This window comes from Carcharhinus amblyrhynchos, chromosome 5 (assembly GCF_965287045.1).
Source record: "Carcharhinus amblyrhynchos chromosome 5, sCarAmb.v2.hapA, whole genome shotgun sequence".
NCBI classification, from domain to species: Eukaryota; Metazoa; Chordata; class Chondrichthyes; order Carcharhiniformes; family Carcharhinidae; genus Carcharhinus; species Carcharhinus amblyrhynchos.
Genome location: NC_137328.1, coordinates 62,876,311 through 62,891,850, shown reverse-complemented (window position 1 = coordinate 62,891,850; position 15,540 = coordinate 62,876,311). Strand labels below are relative to the sequence as shown.

Here is a 15,540-nt window from a genome sequence, read left to right as displayed (position 1 = left end):
ATGCTGGTGAACTGTTTTCTTGAACCACTGCAGTCCATATGGTGTAGGTACACTGCAGTGCTGTTAGGAAGGGAGCACCAGGATTTTGTTCCAGCAACAGTGAAGGAAAGGCAATATATTTCCAAGTCAAGATAGTGTATTGCTTGGAGAGGAACTTGCAGTTACTGGAGTTCTCATGTGTCTGCTGCCCTTGTCCTGATGTTAGCAGTCATGGGTTTGGAAGGTGCTGTCTAAGGAGATTTGGTGAGTTTCTTGCAGTTCATCTTGTAAATAGTATGCACAACTGCCACTGATCGTTGGTGTTGGAGGGAGTGAATGTTTGTGGAAGTAGTGCCAATCATAAGAACATAAGAAATAGGAGCAGGAGTAGGCCATCTAGCCCTTCGAGCCTGCCCCGCCATTCAATAAGATCATGGCTGATCTGTCGTGGCTCAGTTCCACTTTCCCGCCCTCTCCCCATAACCCTTAATCCCCTCTCTTGTCCTGGATGGAGTTGAGCTTCTTGGAGCTGCACTCACCTAGGCAAGTGGAGCGTATTCCATCACACTTGTGCCTTGAAACTGGAGAATCAGGAGGTGAGTTATTCACCACAGGATTCCTTGCTTCTGACCTGCTCTTATAGCCACAGTATAGTGCAGTTCAGTTTCTGGTCAATAGTAACCCCCCAGAATATTGGGAGATTCAGCAATGGTAATGCCATTGAATGCTTTTGTATTAACAGCTCCTGCTGCATGAGTTTTTTTTTACAATTAAGTGAGTTCCCCATGTAACTACAAAATACTATAAGCAGTGATGTTAGTATCAAATACTTCATTGAATGCTATTGCATATAAATTGGGAGAAGGATGGACACCAGTATATAGAAGTAGAAAAGAGGAAAGAGCGACATAAAGGAGTGAGTGTGCTGGATAATATGGCACCATATCAGACAGGAGCAGATCAAGAAGGACTATAAGGAATACAAAGACATGGTCACATTGCATATTTATAAAAGCACCAAGTGTGTTATTAAAGATGGCGAACTACATATGCAACTCATGTGGGAACATAATTTGTTTACAACAGCAGCAATGTGGCTTAAAAATGATGAGGGTTGGACATTTAAGGATACAAAATGTTCAGAAAAGATAGTGAAGGAATAAAGGGGGTTGTTGATGTACTGATTAGGGATATTATTGCAGCCTCGGAAAGAGAGAATGGCCCAAAACGTGTGCACTCTGGGGCATCATACCCAGGGTGTACTCCATAAATGCACTAGAGAATCAGCATCCTGTTACCCCCTGGAAACCCCCCATTAAGGATTGCACAGCAATGGTCCAGGAAGATCAAGTTTCCATTGGGTAATTGTCCTGCAATCAGAACCATCCATAAGTATGACATAAATTGCAAGTTTTGGATGGTTGCAACTGTCTTACCAGACTAATTATCCAGGAAATATTAGAAAAATTAAAACCATTTCCAAACCCTGGGTAACTTTACTACCACCTCTGACAAACACCTGTGGTATTTTCTGACTATCCCCCCACCCCATACTAACCCCCTTAGACTACCCTCCCCCAGCCACCTGAACCCCCATGTGACCACCACCCCACAAATACCCAACTTCCCCACTGACTATCCGATGACTCCTCATCTGACCATCCTACCCCAATCCAATAGGTCCCTTAACTGACCACCTGATGTTCCCCCCGCCTCACTGACCATTCGACTACACCCCCTCAACCAACTGACACCCAGCTGATTATCCATTCACCTTCTCCCTGGCTCTGAAAGTGTCTGGACCTTTAAACTCACCTGTTTTATTGTAGCTCATGCAGTAAAAAAGGGCATGGCTTCCTTATGTCCCATTCTATTGTCCTCAACGTAAGACCTGGGGAACCTGCTGCACGGCATAGTTCTTTCCGGACCTCTGTCAGACTTTCGAGTAATCTGACTCTGGTTACCAGTCTGCAGAAGTTCAGGACCAATGTTCTTGAAAGGACAAGGAAGACTCCATATGGTTAGCAGTGAAAAGCAGGAAAAGTATAACTACACTGCTTGGAATATTCAATAGGCTCCCAAATAGTGAAAGAAAGACAAATGAGAAAATCTTTACTGAAATTACAAAAATGCACCACGGTGGCACAGTGGCTAGCACTGCTGTCTCACAGTGCCATGGACTTGGATCCAATTCCAGTCTTCAGTTTCTGTGTGGAGTTTATACTTCCTCCTCATGTCTGCATGGATTTCCTCTGGATGCTCTGGTTTCCTCCTGCATTCCAATTATGTGCGGGTTAGGTAGATTAGCCATGGTCATCTGCTCCTTAGTGCACAAAAATGTGTAAATTAGATGGATTAACCATAGTAAATGTTTGGGGTCATGGGATTGGATAGGGTAGTGGTTCTGGATAAGGTGGTCTTTTGGAGAGTCAGTTCAAACTCAGTGGGCTGAATGGCCCCCTTCTGCACTGTAGGAATTCTGTAGATTCTATTGAATCAAGGCCTATTGCAGCTGTATAGGGCACTGGTGAGGCTGCAGCTGGAGTACTGTGTGCAGTTTTGGGCGCCGCACCTGCGCAAGGATATTTTGGCCTTGGAGGGAGTGCAGAGGAGGTTTACTAGGCTGATACCGGAGTTGAGGGGGTTGAGCTATGAGGAGAGGCTGAATAAACTAGGCTTGTACTCGTTAGAGTTTAGAAGAATGAGGGGAGATCTCATTGAGACGTATAAGATGATGAATGGGATGGATAGGATAGAGGTGGAAAGACTCTTCCCGCTCAAAAAAGACAGTAGGACTAGGGGGCACAGCCTCAAGATAAAGGGGGGGCGGTTCAGAACGGAGTTGAGGAGGAACTTCTTCACTCAAAGGGTGGTGAATCTCTGGAATTCTCTGCCCGTTGAAGTGGTGGAGGCTGCCTCGCTAAATATTTTTAAGAAGCGGGTTGATGGGTTTTTGATAAGAGAGGGGATTAAGGGTTATGGGGAGAGGGCGGGAAAGTGGAACTGAGCCACGACAGATCAGCCATGATCTTATTGAATGGCGGGGCAGGCTCGAAGGGCCAGATGGCCTACTCCTGCTCCTATTTCTTATGTTCTTATGTTCTTATGAACCAATGCTACGAACAAAGATCCTTGGTGCTGTGAGGCAGCAGTACTAGCCACTGTGCCACAATGCTGCATTTTTGTAATTTCAGCAAAGATTTTCTCATTCATTTATCTCTCACTATTTGGAAGTCTATAAAATACTCCAAGTGACGTGGTTATACTTTCGCTGCATGGAAAATGGTGAAAATGATACTAATCAACGGCAAAAATACATAGACAGGCTAACAGAATGGATGGACAAGGCAGACAGATGAGATTTAATGCAGAGAAATGTGAGGTGCTGTAGTTTGGCAGCAGGGATAGGGAGGGGTAATATAGGGGGATGTTTTTGAGCCCATGCCTACTCTCCATATGAATGCCAGCGGGGCTCAAGATCTAGAAGTAGCAGTTCTCGCCAGCATTTTGGATCTTCTCTGCTGGCGACATCATCAGGTTCACACCTATAACAGGCATGAACATGCTTTACATGAATTTAATTAGATTTAAAAATGTCATTAACCTGTCCCCTCACCAAATACAGACATCCCTCCATGTATTGGGGTCGATGTGACATCACATCAGTGCGGTTTGCAACAGGTTCACACAGACATGAATCTGACCTGGGGGTCTCCCTGGGGATGCATAGGGAAATATAGATCCCAAGGGAGAGGGACATGGCCAGACAGTGGCTTAGCAATGACTCCTGCTTCAGGTTGGCATTGCCAGGTTGGCACCATGTCCATGCCAACCAGGCAGTGCCGACCTGGCATACCAATCTGTGCCGGATCCCAGTGGGAGTCTCATGGGGAAGGGATGGGTTCATATATATATATATATGTGGTGGTGGCTGGGAGCGGGAAGAGATGTGGGGATGCTGGCAATGGCCATTGTGAGGGGAGGTGGGTGCCAGTCTGAATGGTCAGGGCAGGAGGCAACGATAATTGCAGAGGGGCAGGCAGGGATGATGATCGGGGAAAGGGGAAGAGGCCATTGTTGGCAGGAGGGAGTGGTTGATAATCAAGGGGAAGGGGTAGATCATGGGGGAGGGAAAGGAGCCTATGATTGTGATGAGAGAGGGAAGTTGCTCTGAGAACTCTATACGGGGCTATTATGTTCAGAGCACCCTGTGGGCCAAAGTGTGGTAAGATCTGGAGAGAAAACCAACCTATTTCTCTGAAGGAAAATGCACTGTTTCTCTCACCGGAAACAATACTCTGCAATTTTTTAAGATTCCCCCTTTTTGATGGGATTTGGTCCACCCCCATTCCGCCCCCCTCCATGAAATATTTTCATATGGCTCGCCAGTGACCATTGGTGGCATCTTTCACTCCTGCCGATGCCTATAATGTTTTGTGTGGCTTGCCCACGCCAGCGCAGGAGGGAGGTGTCTTCGGCAGGCAGGGCTGGAAAATCCTGTCCAGTCTTTTTTGTAATTCTCAAGAACTTTCCTTCAGCAGAATCAGCCTTGTCACAGATACCCTGTCTCTGCCATCTATTGATTATCATTATTATGATCAACCTCACCCTTGTAACTTAAGCATGGCCTGATTTTGGGGAAATTTGTCATGGCCTTTGATTCTTTTTAACTCAGAAATAAAACAAATTTTCTGACTGTTGCAGAGATTAGAGATGCTGTTATTGAGGCGAATAAAGATTTCTGTTTCTATAGTGCCTTTCATGTTCTGATGACAGCATGTTCCATTGAATTAATTACTTTCAATGTGTAGTCGCTGTTGTTATATAGCCAACGCAAACAGCCAATTCACACATAGCAGGTCTTACATAAATAACGTATTAACTGGCTGACTTGTGTTTGGTGCTGATTTTTGAAGAATATTGGCCAGGACACCAAGATCTTAAAATTTGATGGTGCCATTCTTATTTTTGGGCACTGAATGGGCTTCTAAGCCTCCAATGTGGTGAGCAGGAATCATACATTGATTATAAGTTGAAAATGTACTAGTGCCCTGTCAGCATTGGTATGACAGGGGTTTACATCTGAAACAGGCATTACACTCCTTGTAGATAGGGGGCAACAAATCATGATGGAGGACCTCTGTTCAAGATTGAGGTGTCTTGAACATAAATGATAGTGGCCCATCTACATTCAGTAAAACTAGGACTACAAGCAACCTATCCCCTCGATTGGCACAATGTTTTTACAATACACTTGAATTTTGAGCCAAGAGCTGCATGTGTGCTTCTCCTAGCTCCACGTTCTGCTGCTGGCCAGCTTTCAACTTCTGCCCCCACCAACACAAGCACAAGCAGCACATCCATCTCCTGCCACACCCTCACCATCAATTGCTGCTTCCACTTTAACCCAATTACCCTGGTCAGGACCCCTTCCCATGCCTTCTCCAACCTGTTCCCGCTCCCTTACTTCCTCCAGATTGGTCCTTTTAATCCTCATCTTTTCCTCTTTCAAGATTACCCGAAAGCTGCTTTCAACAATCATGCAGCCCAAAATTGGAAGTTTCTTTCGTGACAAGCTGGTTGGAGATGTCCAGTCAGTGTCCACAGCTCTCTGGCACCATTCCAATGAAGCCAGAGATCCAGTATTGGGTACTTTGTGGGCTTACCTGTTCAGGTGCAAAGAAGAATCCATCCTTCAGAGAATTCCCTGTTCTTTTTCAAGTAGTAATATGAGCTCGTTTATGTCAATCTCTGCATGCAGCTGGGAACTTGATTTAACATTTCATCTGACAGACTGAAAAGGCAATCTTTATTTGAATTAGAAAAATCAAATCTGTGAGAATAACCCCAACTGTCTACAGTTCACCTTCCCCTGGGTTCAGGCTGCCAGTTTCATTCTGATCTCAAATGGCTGACGTTCACTGATTTCTTCAGTAGCTGGGTTTTGTTCAAGTGAAATGAGTTGAAAACAAATAATGGAATGGAGTTCTCTCGTGCACAATGGGTGGCAAGATCTGAGTATATGCCTGATGATATCAGCCCGACCAGTTCTGATCAGCAAACCATACAGGTAACCAAGTGATGGAGGAAATGCAAAGAAAGACCATGAGGTTGACCCTGAGCCCCAAGGTGCTGAGTTATGAGGATAGAATCAAAAGGCTAAGAGTTCCCATCTTGGAAAGATGTCTGAGAAATAATCTTCAATAAGTAAGCAGGATTGTTAAGGGGATATAAGATATTACTTTAAATTAAACCGTGTAAGTATGGAAGAGAAATTCAAAGTAGCAAATGGTAATTTTTGGATGCACATTGGAAAATTCTTCATACAAAGAGTTATAAATCTGTCAAATTAACTTACAGATGAAGCAATTGGGCTAAAACCTTGCAAACATTTAAAAATTATTGGATATAACAGAGATGGTGGCTGGAATTCTCTCACCTCACCCGTGGCTGGAATTCTCCAGTCCCTCTGCGCTGAATGGAAATTTAGCTGAGCGCCAAATTCTCTGTTCTGGATGGCAGTGGTGGAACGGTGTACATGATTGGAGAATTCTGGCCATTAAGAGCTTTCAGGGTGGATATTCAGCCTAGGATAGGCTGAATAGCCTTCCTCAATTGTAATCTTACATACCAGATTTTCTGAAACAAAGGTTGAATTTTAACCACAAAAACAATTGGGGTTGAAATAGAATCTGATGTAAATGTTTTCTAAATCTCAAACTGATCCCAACCCACCTCCAACCAGTCCAGTGTTTAACAGTGATTGGAAAATGAATGGACTTTTAATCTAATTTAGATATTATGATGAGGCTAAGAATCTCATAATTAACTTCCCTCATTGATTAAAACATGCCAGTACAGGTTGTCCGTGCCTTAAGGACAGCTCCAGAAAGAATGTTAAGTGCTTTTACAACAGAGATCAGACCCTACCCACTTCCACAATTCTAATAACATCTGCAGGCTCATTCCCTGCAAGTATGGTCTATTCTTATCTAAATGGCTATAAATTGAGAGGGAGGAATCTACAACGAGACCCAGATGTCCTTGTACATCAGTCGCTGTAAGTAAGCGTGCAGGCGTAGCAGTCATGTTGACCTTAATAACTAGAAGATTTGAGGACAAGAGCAGAGATGTCTTGCTGCAAATATACAGGGCCTTGGGGAGATCACATCTGGCATATTGTGAACAGTTATTGGTCTCCTTATCTGAGGAAAGATGCTCTTGCTATGGAGTACAACAAAGGTTTACCAAACTGACGCCTGGAACTGACATATAAAACAATTGAGTTGGTTAGGATCATATTCACTGGAGTTTAGAAGATTAAGGAGTGGATGTCATAGAAACCTATAAAATTCTAAAAGGATCGGACAGGGTAGATGCAGGAAGGATGTTCCCGATGTTCGGGTCATAGTCTAGAAATGTGGGGTAAACCAGTTAGGTCTGAAATGGGAAGAAATTTCTACACCCAGGAGTGGTGAGCCTGAGGAATTCGTTACCATGGAATTGTTGCTGGAGGGAGAAAATTATGAGAAATTTTGTGTTGGCAGGTGAATAAAGTCAAAATCTGTCAAAAAGCATCAAGGGCATTGGCCTGTTGGCTTATTGCTGTTTGTAAATTTATGTTCCTATGTGGAGGACCTCCTAGACTCAACTATGCAGAATCTGATAATGTTCTATTTCATAGCCTTTTCAGTCAACCTCTTAGTCTTAAAAGTGTTAACAAGTAAATACTGTGAATTGCCAGCTGAAGACTTTATTCCGTCAAGAGTACACATTGTCAAGCCATCAAAGTAGCAGAACTTAAATGCATAAGTCTTTCAATTAACTTATGTCTTAATTTTATATATTGTAATCCTCAGATCGTATCGCACAGAATATTATAAAGTCCCACTTGGAGACATGTCAGTATACAGTGGAGGAACTTCAGCAGTTGGCATGGCAGACGCATACATATGAAGAAATAAAAGTTTACCAAAACAAGGTAACCACAGCCTCCAGAGGTCATTTATATTTCTGTTCAAATAAAGCAAAAGCACAAGAAGATATGGAGGGGAGAACACAGGGATCGTGTTAGTGTGAGGTCAGCAAATGATTACTGAGCTGGTGAAACATTTGAAAAGAGAATCTTTCTTATGGTGAGATTGGGATCATTAGAGAAGAAGAAAAGCGAGGTCACTTGAAAGAGCAAAAGAACGCGTGGAATGAGGAAACAAAATTGGTTTTCCAATTCTTTCCTTCTGCAGACTATGTACAGTCTGTTCTTTTGTTTCCTTTTTCAAAAGGTCTCTTCTGAAAAAAGCCATAGCCACAATGTGATTTCTAATCTTCCTTTTCAATATTAATTGCTGGGCTAATTGCATTTGGCCTGAGAAGAGACTGGTGCTCAGAGGGAGTGCACCATGGGAACATTTTAGTGCGCAGACCATGATTTTCTGTGTCATTGGATGGAAAATCTCTTAGTGCCTGAAATTTCCTGCAATATATTTCCCATGAGTGACAAGACATGCCACGTTATGGAATCACCAATGCTGTCCTTGGCCATGAAGATAAAATCCTGCAGATACAGTGCAGAGCTTTATTGGTGATTTGTGCCATTAATGTGCCAAATTTATTTTAAATCATTCATGTTGAGGAAGTTGAGGCAAAGGGCCATGACCTATGGCACAGGACCATATCACTGTTGAAAGGAACCAGAGAGAAGAAAAGATAAATTGGGCAGCAATGATTCAGTGACTCATGATTGACTGTTAAAAGCCAAATACATGTTTAACTGAAATAAAACGAGACAGAAATTATCACATTTTATACATCATTCACTGGAAAAGTATATATGAGGTGTTCAAATCGGAAATAAAAACAGAAAATGCAAGAAGCTCTGTTCATGAGGACAGAGCACTATTAATATTTCAAGTTTTGATCCTTTATATGAACTGAAAATAAAGAAAGAAGAATGATTTAAAACTACAGGGTGGGATTCTCTCAAAAAAGTTTTAAATGTCAGATTAACGTTAAGATTGGAGTAAATCCCATTGCTTTCTTTGGCAGAATGAATCTCTGAGCACTGCAGAGAGCCCTGCTGTGAATCATGCTATAAATCAGGGGCAGGGCCCATTCCCGCTGAAGAGGCCGGCAGTATAGCACTCAGTGGGCCACTGCGCATGTGCCAATTTGTCAGCACCAAGCTCAGCACATGCGCAGTAGCTGCACTGCCAGTCTCCTGATGGCTGGTCAGCTCGATCACTGGCCTACTGGCCTCCACAGCAAGCCACACATCATTGGCCGTGCAACTCCCATCATCCCCCCAATCGCTGGCCTCCCAAACGTGTCCAGACCTGCCTTGAGCCCACCCCACCCCCGGCCCACCTCAATCTCCCCCCAACCCCTTGGTAGTCCCGATCTTTTTGACCCACCCCATCGGCAGTCCCAACCTCATCAGCCCCGACCAGCAGCCCTGACCCCCTACTGCAGTCCTGACCCTCCCTCGGCAGGCTGACCTCCATCCCAATGGCCTGCCCCGATCGCTGGCCCCCCTCCCGTTGTCACCGCTAAGTGCAGGGTGGCAGCAGGACTCCCCACCCCATCAATTGTGTCCCCAGAGGCCACGCCCCACTTGGTCCCGTCACCTCTAACCCCACCCCTTGACACCGCCCACTGGTCAGCGCCAAGATGCCCCCTGGGCATTGCTACTTTGTCCCTTGGGCAGTGGCCTGGCTGGCACTGTGAATGAGGCAGTGCCCAGTAGGTCAATGCCCAGATGGCCCCCCTTCACTCCAGTGGGGTTGGCCGCCATCTCCCCATTAGTGGGGAGCTGTTGTAAACCCCTCTGGAGTGAAACAATTCAATTCTGGGCCCGCTAATTAGATGCAAATCATCTTTTAAATAATTTATACAGTTCTGCGCTGATTTCTGACATGGAGCTGACGGCGCCAGAAAACCAGTGCCTGAAGTATCACAGAGGCCATGGCATCCAATGGGGAGCCCACTAAATGACCACCATTTAAATCACCCCCGTAGAATTACTTATGGTAGCTCATGTCACAATGAAGCAACCATTGGGCTAGAAAATCTACACAAAGCAAGTCAAAAGAGTTTAAAGTAATTTTGGTCAGGCTTTGAAAATGTTTTTTCTTAAATAGGAAGATAAAAAATAACTCCAGTTGATGAAATGGAAAGTAGATTGATGGAAGTGGGGAGAAAAATGAAGGAGACAGCTCTGGCCCAGTTCTGCTAAAGATAGTATTCAAATCAGAATAGTTCAAAATATCTAAGAGAAAGATGAAGGCACTCTAATCCTCCACCCACTCCATTCCAACACTTTTATCATTGGCCTCCAGGACTTCAGGGACAATAATATATATCTTTTTCCTCACAGTACTTTTTCTCTTGTTTCTAGCACTTGTTCCCAAAATATTCTGTGCAGTATGTTTCTCTCTTCCCCCCCATTACTGTACTTTTTTTTTCTTTTTGAAAGGTGAGGGAAGTCATATGGCAGCAGTGCGCAATTCAGGTTACGCATGCAATTCAGTATGTAGTCGAGTTTGCCAAACGCATTACAGGGTTCATGGACTTGTGTCAGAACGATCAAATTCTCCTTCTCAAATCAGGTATGGATAATAAATATACTTAATGAGTAAAATGGCTGTCATTTCATTGCTAGATTATGGCATAACTATCAAGTCAGCCAATATTTAAGAGCCAATGCCATCATGGTAGTAGTTGCTACAAGACCATTTTCTATGTTTACATTCACAGCCAAGCATAATTAGCCAAGCATAATTACAGAGTCAGTGACACAATGCAATTATTTCATCCATGATCATGTCTTGCACTGTCAACTTATTTTCTTTTAACTTAATTTAATAAAAGTTAAACTAGAAGTATAAAACTGAATTGTCCAGATTCATGCTGGTAAAGACCTAATGGCTGCTTTAGTATGGATTTTCTCTGGTGATCTACATTGTTATAGCAGTGAAAATGTTAGAGCAAGCTACTTCAAGTAATGAACAACAACTAACAACTCTTTCACCCAGTTATAAGATAGGAACAGGAGTAGGTCATTTAGTCCCTCAAGCCTGTTCTGCCATTCAAAGCAATCTTGACTGATCTGTGAGTTAATGCCTTTGCCCCATATCACTTAATATCTTGCAGTGACAGTCATTTTTAGACTATATCCCCTATTTCAAATTCCTCAACCAGCGTATACAATTCCTCTTTAATTATCCTATCAATTTGCTGTAATATTGACCAAATCACCCTTAATCTAAATTACAGGGAATGCAATCCTAGTTTGTGTAATCTACCTCATAATTTAACCCTTGAAGTCAAGGAATCAAATCTATACTGTATCGAGGTGTCCTAAAGTGTGGTGCCCAGAGTTGGCCACAGCACAATTTGGTGTAATCCAACCAGGACTTTATGTAGCTGCAGCACGACTTCTAACCATTTGTTTTCTAATCATTGAGATAAGAAAGAAAACAGAAACCTGCCATTATATAGAGTCATAGGGTGGGATTTACCAGACGTGCTCGCACCAAGACCAAATATTCTTGTATGGGGTCAATGGACATTTGCATGGCACACCAAATTTTCTGTTCCACCTGTGGTGGGCGGGACATGAAAATTCCGCCCATAGAGTCGTAGGTCAATACAGCGTGGAAACAGGCCTTTCAGCCCAACTGGTCAATGTCGACCATGGTGCCCTCCCAGCGAGTGCTTTTTGCAACATCAAGATTTTTCAAAGTGCTTTACAGCCAATATAGCACTTTCGAAGTGTAGTCACTGTTGTGATGTAGGAAGTGTAGCAACCAATATGTGCACAGCAAAGGCCCCACAACAGCAATGTGATAATGATCAGATAATCTGTTTCTGTGCTGTTGATTGTTAGATAAATATTGATCAAAATACTGGAGACAGTTCCCTTAATCTCATTTTCAATAGTGCCATGGGATCTTTTAAATTCACATGACAGAACCACCAGGGTCATTAATTAATGTTGCACCCGAAAAAAATGCAATACTCTTTCAGTGTTGCACTGGAGCATCTGTCTAGACTTCTGAGCTTGAGTCCTGGTGTAGAACTTGAACTCATAGCCTTCTCAGTCCGAGGTGAGAATGCTACAACTGATGTTCAGCTGATACTGCAAGGCGGAAATGCCAGCAATCCATCCGTCTCTTTGATAATTTTCTGTATCTGTTCATGATATTTTGAATGTTCCATATACCTAGGTCCCCAAGTCTGTCAAACCTTCTAGTGTTTTAACTTGTAGAAAATGCTCTGTTCTATCCTTTTACCTGTCCTATCCCAAGTGGTAGAGAGTGCTCTACGTTGAAATCCATTTGCCACAGTTTTGCACATTCACTAAATCTATTAATATGCTTTTGTAGTTTCATTCCAGCTGCATTGTCAACAATGCCATTTATCTTAATGTCATTGGCAAACCTAAATATGTAGCTTTCTATTTAGTTAAATCGTATCCCTTTCTATCCTATCCTTAATATAGACCCCTGTGGGATGTCACTAGTTATATCCTGCCAATTAGGGTACTTGCTTATTATCCCTATTAGAACCATTGAATAGTTATAGTGCAGAAAGATGTCATTCAGCCCATCGTGACTATGCCGGCCAAAAAAGAGAAAAATAAATCAGCCGCTCATTTTAATCCCACTTTCCAGCACCCGGTCTGTAGCCTTGCAGGTTACAGCACTTCAATAGCGGATCCAGGTAACTTTTAATTGAATTGCATTTTTCAGCCTCAACCATTAACTTAGGCAGATGTCTGTCACCCTCTGGGTGAAATTAACTGTTTGTTCCCTGTTGTTGAGCCAATTTTGGATCCAACCTGCCACTTTCCCCTGTATCCCCTGAGATCTCACTTGTCTGACCAGTCTGCCACGTGGGACCTTGTCTTATGGAATCTATGTAGACAACATCTGTTATGCTACCATCATCAATCATTCTTGCTACTTTCTCAAAAAAATTTACTATGTTAGTACGACATGTTCTCTTCCCCTGACAGAAAAATGCTGACTATCCCTAATTAATCCATGGCTTTCTAAATGACAGCTTATCCGGGCTCTCAGAATTGTTTCCAATAATTTGCCCTTCACCAAAGTCAGACTGAACTGGCCTATAGTTTTCTGGCCTATCCCTTGCAATCTTCTTGAATAATGGTGCAACACTCATTGATCTCCAATCCTCTGGGACCTCAGCTGTGCTTAGTGAGGATTGGAAATGATTCTAGGAACATCTATCATTTCTCTCTGGCTTCCTTCGACAGTCTGGGATACAATCCATCTGGGCTTGGTGATTTATCCATCTTCAAGGATGCCAATCCCTTCAGTACTTCCTCTCTCATTGTGTTTATTTTATCTAACATTTCACGGTATTCCTCTTTAATAGAATGTTTGCATCATCCCTCTCCCTAATCAAGACAGAGACAAAATACTCATTGAGATCCCTGCCCACATAGAACATAGAACATAGAACATAGAACACTACAGCACAAACAGGCCCTTCGGCCCACAAGTTGCGCCGACCACATCACCTACCAACCTACAGACCTATCTATAACCCTCAATCTCATTAAACCCCATATACTCATCCAGAAGTCTTTTAAAAGACCCCAGCGAGTTCGCCTCCACCACCACTGACGGCAGCCGATTCCATTCACTCACCACCCTCTGAGTGAAAAACTTACCCCTAACATCACTTCTGAACCTCCCTCCCCGCACCTTAAATCTGTGTCCTCTCGTAGCGACCATTTCAAACCGGGGAAATAGCCTCTGAGAGTCCACCCTATCTATTCCTCTCAACATTTTGTAAACTTCTATCAGGTCGCCTCTCAACCTTCGTCTCTCCAGGGAAAAGAGTCCCAGCTCCCTCAACCTAACTTCATAAGGCATGCCTCCCAGTCCAGGCAACATCCTTGTAAATCTCCTCTGCACCCTTTCAATAGCTTCTACATCTTTCCTATAGTGAGGCGACCAGAACTGCGCACAATACTCCAAATGAGGCCTGACAAGGGTCTTATAAAGTTCCAGCATTACCTCCCGACTCCTAAACTCAATCCCTCGATTAATGAAGGCCAGTACACCATACGCCTTCTTGACCACCTCCTCCACCTGCGAGGCCGATTTAAGAGTCCTGTGGACCCGGACCCCAAGATCCTTCTGCTCCTCAACACTACTCAGACTTCTGCCCTTAATAGTGTACTCGTTCATCCCGTTGGTTCTGCCAAAATGGACGACAACACATTTATCCGCGTTGAAGTCCATCTGCCACTTCTCCGCCCAGTCCTGCATCCTATCTATGTCCTGCTGCAACTTTTGCCATCCTTCCAGATCATCCACAACACCACCGACCTTCGTGTCATCAGCGAACTTACTTACCCATCCCTCCACTTCCTCATCCAGGTCATTTATGAAAATGACAAACAACAAGGGTCCCAGAACAGATCCTTGAGGCACTCCGCTGGTGACTGACCTCCATTCAGAAAAAGCCCCATCCACAACCACTCTCTGCCTTCTGCAGGCAAGCCAGTTCTGGATCCACAAGGCCAAAGGCCCTTGGATCCCATGCCCTCTCACCTTCTCAAGAAGTCTTGCATGGGGGACCTTATCAAACGCCTTGCTGAAGTCCATGTACACTACGTCCACGGCACTTCCTTCGTCAATGTGTTCAGTCACATTATCGAAGAACTCAACTAGGCTTGTAAGGCACGACCTGCCCTTGACAAATCCATGCTGACTATTCCTGATCATGTCAAACCTCTCCAAATGTTCGTAAATCTTGTCCCTCAGAAGCCTCTCCATCAGCTTACCAACCACTGAGGTCAGACTCACCGGTCGGTAATTTCCCGGGCTATCTCTGTTCCCTTTCTTAAAAATAGGAACTACATCCGCAATCCTCCAATCCTCTGGAACCTCTCCCGTCTCCATTGACGACGCAAAGATCATCGCCAGGGGCTCTGCAATCTCTTCCCTCGCCTCCCACAGTATCCTGGGGTACATCCCATCTGGTCCCGGCGACTTATCTACCTTGATAGAATTCAAAAGTTCCAACACATCCTCCTCCTTAATATTCACGTACTCAATCCTTTCCATCTGCTGCAAATCCATAACAAAATCTCCCAGATCGGCTTCCACCGTGAATACTGAGGCGAAGTACTCGTTAAGCACCTCCGCCATTTCTTCTGGTTCCACACAAACCTTTCCCCCCTCACCTTTTATCGGTCCTATCCCTTCTCTTCTTATCCTTTTACCTTTCACATATTTATAGAAGGCCTTGGGATTCTCCTTAATCTTACTCGCCAAGGTCTTCTCATGACCCCTTCTGGCTCTCCTAATTTCCCTTTTAAGTTCCCTCCTACAGTCCTTATACTCCTCAAGATCTTTAACATCTCCTAATTCCCTGAACCTCTTGTACACCTTCCTTTTCTTCCTGACTAGGTTCAACACATCCTTTGTGCACCACGGTTCCCTCGACCCACCAAACCCCCCTCGTCTCATCGGAACGTTGTCATTCAGAGCTCTAGACACACATTCCTTGAATATCTGCCACCTT

General features: G+C 43.9%; 1 protein-coding gene across 4 annotated transcripts in view; it reads left to right on the top strand.

Moving 5' to 3' along the window:
- rorb (RAR-related orphan receptor B) overlaps positions 1 to 15,540 on the top strand; it is a 182,842-nt gene that overhangs the window by 152,974 nt on the left and 14,328 nt on the right. For all 4 annotated transcript variants that reach the window (XM_080188920.1, XM_080188918.1, XM_080188919.1 and 1 more), the window contains 2 exons: positions 7,839 to 7,960; positions 10,451 to 10,583. In XM_080188920.1, the coding sequence (XP_080045046.1) occupies positions 7,839 to 7,960; positions 10,451 to 10,583 (255 nt within the window). The remainder of the gene's footprint in view (positions 1 to 7,838; positions 7,961 to 10,450; positions 10,584 to 15,540) is intronic.